This window comes from Macrobrachium rosenbergii, chromosome 13 (assembly GCF_040412425.1).
Source record: "Macrobrachium rosenbergii isolate ZJJX-2024 chromosome 13, ASM4041242v1, whole genome shotgun sequence".
NCBI classification, from domain to species: domain Eukaryota; kingdom Metazoa; phylum Arthropoda; class Malacostraca; order Decapoda; family Palaemonidae; genus Macrobrachium; species Macrobrachium rosenbergii.
Window position 1 is genome coordinate 33,180,070 of NC_089753.1, and position 6,343 is coordinate 33,186,412.

The 6,343-nt window shown below is 42.0% G+C and overlaps 1 protein-coding gene across 26 annotated transcripts in view; it reads left to right on the forward strand.

The window, feature by feature from the left end:
• The first annotated feature begins 3,646 nt into the window (after positions 1-3,646).
• Positions 3,647-6,343, forward strand: part of LOC136845133 (neuronal acetylcholine receptor subunit alpha-7-like) — a 514,118-nt gene continuing 511,421 nt past the window's right edge. For 5 of the 26 annotated variants that reach the window (XM_067115033.1, XM_067115035.1, XM_067115046.1 and 2 more), the window contains exon 1: positions 3,654-5,530. In XM_067115033.1, coding sequence (XP_066971134.1) covers positions 4,639-5,530 — 892 coding nt within the window. In that variant the 5' untranslated portion in view covers positions 3,654-4,638. Of the gene's footprint in view, positions 5,531-6,343 lie in introns of all 26 variants that reach the window. The other 21 variants (XM_067115042.1, XM_067115028.1, XM_067115039.1 and 18 more) reach the window with 11 other exon arrangements.

Genomic DNA, 6,343 nt, shown 5'->3' on the forward strand with positions numbered 1-6,343 from the left:
GTAGCGGCTGTACGGAAAACCCGACTGCGCCGAAGAAACTTCACCGCATTTTTTACTTGTTTTTATTTTGTGATAATCCAGTTTTCCAGCTCTATTAGATACATGTGGAGTTTACGAGTTAACGTACATAAGAAGGGTACTGTCCAGATAAAAAAAAAAATAAAAATTAATGGCGAGGATTACTTTAATGAATTGCCAGGGACGCGGCTGAGTCCAGGGGAATGTTAAGGGGATTTAGGGGCCGTATTCTTAGAACTGCCACCAAACGAAAGGGGGATTTTGGGGATTTAGGAAGGCGACAAGGGGAGATGTCTACTTTATTATCGTTAATGAAGCTGCGCCGAAATTTGAGAAATATAATGCAGTGTCTGACGAAGATTCGTATCGGTATCTCTCTCTCTCTCTCTCTCTCTCTCTCTCTCTCTCTCTCTCTCTCTCTCTCTCTCTCTCTCTCTATATATATATATATATATATATAGTATATATGTATATTATATATATATATATATATATATATATATATACATATATATATATATATATAGGACCCAGGCCTCTCAAATTAATGGCAAGGGCACTACCAACTACATCTAAATTCTTTTCCCTGACTTTTCAATATTACCCAATCCATATCGATATTAAACATTCAAGGAGATAACCCAGGAACTATAAGAAAAGGTGATATACATATATATATATATATATATATATATATATATATATATATATATATATATATATATATATATATATATATATATATATATATATATATATCCATATCATCACACTCCTGTTAACTTCACAGATATAATGTTTCATCTGAGTAGTAATACTAGTTATAAAAGAAAGACGACAATTACGAGAATACCAAAAATACTATAATTACTACTTACATCAACGACAACGAAATAAAACAAACGCCGATACCAATGATAACGTCCTCGAGGCATGGAACGGAAACCCTCCCTCCCCCTCCTGCACAGCGAAACAACGGCCGAGACATTTTCCGCAAACTTTGGGTAATAAGATGCTTGCTCTCGATGCGTCATGTCATAGGCCCAGCTTGACTTGTGTGGCACCAGTGTTTCCCGAGTTGCAAGGCAAAGTCACTCGGAATGATGGCGTTGTTCGTGATTGCATCCAGTGCTAAATAATGAATTGAACCGAATGTAGAATTTAGGCCAAAGGCCAAGCGCTGGGGCAAATGGGGTCATTCGGCGCTGAAACGGAAATTGGCAGTAAAAGGTTTGAAAGGTGTAAGAGAAAACCTCGCAGTTGCACTATGAATCGGTTGTTAGGAGAGGGTGGTAAGGAAGATGGAAAAAAAAGAATATAAAAGGAGATACAGTAAAAAGGAATGAAAGGGGTTGCAGATAGGGTCATGAGGGACGCTGCAAAGAACCTTAAGCAATGCCTACAGTGCACCGCGTGAGGTGCACTGACAGCACTAACCCCCCTGCGGGGATCAATGTTAAATAAGTAAATATTTTTCCAATGCTAAATAAGCAAATATCCTACGAACTAATTTAACTCACGCTACAACAGACAAGATAATACAATTTAACAGAGTTTACTCTCAGAGTAATCCTGACTTGTGCGTGGTAATTAGCACTATTAAAGAATTTTTTTTTCTTGCAATGCAACTTGAGGCCAATAAGTCCTAAAAATTTCGGTTTAAGCATAACAGCTGATTTTAAAACACGGTAGCTGTATGTCTAATTCCCATGGGCATAACCTATAAGTCGAGTAAATGTATTCTCAATGTTTACTAATATGAACTCGCAAGATTTTGGGAACGGGAAAATTAGGACAAGATTGTGATACCCTCAAACGTCAAAACCACCCAAAAATATTTGCATTCTGCAAGTGCCTTTAAAGCAAGCTGTGAGCGAGTCATAACTTTTGATTAATGAACTGGGTAAAGATGTATAACCTTTCATTCTTTTGATGAAACAAATTTATTACTATACATGCTTTCATCGTATAGTAAATTCTAAAACATATAGTTCCTACCTTCTTACAATTATTATTATTATTATTATTATTATTATTATTATTATTATTATTATTATTATTATTATTATTATTATTATTATTATTATCATTATTATTATTATTATTATTATATTAGTAGTAGTAGTAGTAATAGTAGTAGTAGTAGTGGTAGTAGTAGTTGCAATAATATAAATTAAAAACCCTCACTTCATTTTTCTGTTCCAAATCACAAAATCATGTCAGTGCGTTGCGATGATAAAATTAAAAGAAGAAAAAAAAATCAGGCTATAATAAATATAATACTAAAACGGACTTTCCCAGCTACAAAGCGTGATAAACTTTATTGTGTAAAACAATGGTCTGTCCACGAATTGAAGCTGTAAAAAGTTACGGTGGCATTCACTTTTTTTTTTTTACAGCACTGTCCAATTTGAGGGGTAACCCAAATGTCCTTTTCTAGCCCAGGACCGAATAAAACCGGAAAAACGATGGCCAGCCTTTGTCTGGGGAGGCCTGGGTCATGGCATTTCTAACCCGAGGGTATGTTTAGATATGATATTTAAATTCAATATATATTTATGGGAAGCCGACGCGTCGTTTGAAGTGAAAACTGAAATTCATGAATTGCGATGGATGTATTTTCGCGTTTCATTTGTGGATATTGTCACTAAAAAAAAAAAATCCGTTTAAGAAGTGAACCATGAACTAAAGTAATTAGAATTAATCATGCATTTGAAGTTTATAATTACCAGTTTTGATTTCTTTTTTTTAATAAGTGGGATCTCTTTTTTTATGCAATTCTCTTTACTTCCTCTTACTTCTTCCTAATGAACACCATAATATTCTTTGGAAGCTTGAATTTCAAGTCAATGGCCCCTGTGGTGGTGGGCTTGTTCCATAAGAATAAGTTTCATTTACTGAATGATAGAGGAATAGAATGCACCAAAGCATTTCGCTGCATGACTCTTTAAAAAGGCCTCTGTCCATACGTCTATCCGCCATCTATTTTCTTTTATTTTGGTTGTGGGAAGAATATGCTTGACCCAGATACACGGTTCCGATTAAAATCGCGTCCAGAGACCATTCCCTCGAATTCTTTTACCTAGCCTCAAGTTGCCCGCCAAAATCTCGTGTGTGAGAGAGAGAGAGAGAGAGAGAGAGAGAGAGAGAGAGAGAGAGAGAGAGAAGCACGCTAAGAAGAGGCCTCTTCCTCCTCCTCCTCCTCCTCCTCCTCCTCCTCCTCCCCCTCCTCCTCCTCTTCTTCTTCCCGCGATGGTTTTTGAGGTAGACGATCTGGATAGATGCTGGTGGTGGAGGCGGTTGGAGGCTGCAGCAGGGCCTCGGGGTTAAGAAAAAAAAATGAAAAAAAAAAAAATGGGAAAGTAGGAAGAAGAAGAAGAAGAAGAAGAAGAAGAAGTGACGGCTGAAGAGCCTCCGCTGCTCTTGGTACTATTTGGTGCTCGTTTTCTGTTCGCTGAGCATTGGGGATCAAGACCAGCATTCCCTGCTTTTTTTTTTTTTTAACTCTCTCTCTCTCTCTCTCTCTCTCTCTCTCTCTCTCTCTCTCTCTCTCTCGAGCATATACCAGCATTTCATCATTTATTGATTTTCCTTCGTAGTAACGGAGCTGGTGGAGATTACTCAGTTAAGGCATAGGTATGAGGCCATTATTTGACCTACTTTAATTCAGTTGTTGGATGCAAACAAAAAACCCACCTTTAGACCCCTTGCGCTTCCCTTTGGGGAAGAAAGGAGGGTGGGGAGGTAGAGGGGGGAGGTAGAGGGGGAGGGGGGGAAACTGGCCCATAAGGATACCTGGGTTAAATGATACTAAGCTCATATCACTGTGTCTTGGGAGGGAAGTAAAAAAAAAAAAAAAAGCCTGGACTTTGTTTCTCCATTTCCCAAAGCAATGACAAAAGCGTTTTAGTACTTTCTGCCTGCGTAAGCAGCAAGAGACTTTGACGTCCAGGGCGTGTGATCGCTTCGGCGGCGACTATTTCCCCATCGGTGTTTCTCGTGTCCTTGCATCCCCCAAAAACCCCTCTCGTCCCCTTCCGAGCTTTCATCGGGAGGTCGTCGCTGATTTGCAGCTCGGGGCTTCCCTGCACCAAAGACTCCTTCCTTCCTTCCTTCCATCCTTCCATCCTCCTCTCTCCTTCAGCAGGAATTCTGGCCGTAGCCGTAAGCATCTCCCTGAAAATAATTTAGCCCTCTTTCGCCACTGCCGCGGCCTGTAGGTGTTCTTGAGAAGGGGTCCACTGCAGCGCGCTATTTTTGACATGAGCACAGGCTCGGGAGGTGATTGGCGGGGAGCGGCGCCTGCGCAGCGGCCGAGTCTCGGCGGCCGGGCCAGTGCGCCGCCTGCCTCCACCACCCGCCCTCACTCGCTACCACCGCTCCACCACGGTCGCCCCGACACAACCACCACACAACCACCACACACGGCCTCGGGCCCACCATCACAACCACAATTACCACACCTTCCTCACCGACGGCTGGCCACTAGCTAGCCACCTCCAGAAGCAAATCGGGCATGTGGGCACAGCGACACCACGAGCGTGCCCGCCAGTACCAGTGTGAGAACCTCTAGTGTGAGCTGACGACGGGCAGTGCCAGGGCCGCCACAAGCACGTCGGGATGGCTCCCGACTCTAGATTACTTGCACCTGTCACGACCAATGTTTATCCTTCGTCCTCATCGCCTCCATCTTCGTCATCGCCATCTCCTGCTGCCTCCTCCTCCTCCTCCTCCTCCTCCTCCTCATCTCAAGTCCACCAAGGTATCTTTCGAACTCCTCCTCCTCCTCTAGGAAGGGAAGGCCTCGTCAGTACGGCCACCTCCTCCCTCTCCTGTGCCACCAGCATCACATCCTCCTCATCCTCGTCCTCTTCCTCCGCCTTCCCGTCATCATCCACGTCATCACAATCACAATCAAAAGGCCCATCTGGCTCGCTGGATGGGCTCAGCCCATCAAAACCCTCAACCCCTCTGGGCACATTATCATCTTTTTCCCCTCCTCCTCCTCCTCCTCCGCCTCCTCCGCCCCCTCTCCCTGAGCCCCTGTCAAAGTCATGTAGTGTAACTCGTGCATCTTCAAATCACTTCTCTCCCAGTTCTTCGTCGTTAACTAGATCTATGTTACCCACTTCATTACCTCCATCATCCTCATCCTCCTCCTCCTCCTCCTCCTTCCCTGAGGCCACGGGGTCACAGGATTCCCATCATCCTAGCTCAAAAACCACTTCTTCCTCCCCATATCCTGCGGAAAACGTTCCCAGGCCATCCAGTAGTTTCACTTCGCAGCGACCATCTACTTCTCCCTCACCTCTCACTTCCACTAATTGCCCTCATCCCTCATCCTCCTCCTCCTCCTCATCCTCCTCCTCTTCCTTCAGAAGAACCTCATCATCAAATTCCCCCTCTTCTTCTACTTCTACTTCTTCTTCTTCTTCTTCTACATCTTCCCGCGAAGCCGTTCTCCGATGGTCGTTCTGGCCCCTTATTCTCTTCATCGTCTGTCTTCCAAAAGGTAATGTGAGACCGACGTTGTGTCAAAGCTAATCAGTCTGTCATATTTTTTTTTTTTATTTTGATTTGATTTCATTCTCCGTTCTCTTGGCTTGGTTTTTGCCTTAGCGATCCATAGACAGGCGAGGCCTCTACTGCAGTTCCCTTACAGGGTTTCGAATGTCGGCTTTCCACCAACGTCGCCACCCACCACCGTTCGACCATCACCATATGCATTTCTCTCTCTGTAACTGCCAAGAAGTTTTTCCCCCCAGCAGGAGTAAAATTAACTGTTCGAGTGAACGCAACTGTTAACCTAAAAATAAAACTGCAAACAAAACACGTCCAAGTTTTCTGGATATAAAACGTGCATAAAACCATTTTACTATAAATAACATCCTGCCTCTGGTGCTTCTGAAATGGTGCGATGTATCTAAAAACTAATAAAAAAATTTTTTCTGAAAGACAAACATATAAAAGCAAAAACTGTGACAATAAAACCAGCTAACATAAAATTAAACCAGTGATATAAAAGTGCTCATGTTATTCATAGTTTGTTAGAAAATGTTGAACAGAGGAAATCACTGAGAGTGGGGTAAGTGAAACCTTCATTTTTTTGTAGATGTGTTGTTACCTGTATTTGTTAGAGATCAATATTTGTGTCTTGATGTTGTGTCGTTTTGTTGTTATTTAGAATTAATTTTTTTCCCCAATGCTATAATAAGGAGTTGAGACCAATGATTTATTTGTACTTCTTTTTTCGATTTAAGATATTAAGATATTCCATGTGTTTCTGTCTGCACTGATATATATATATATATATATATATATATAT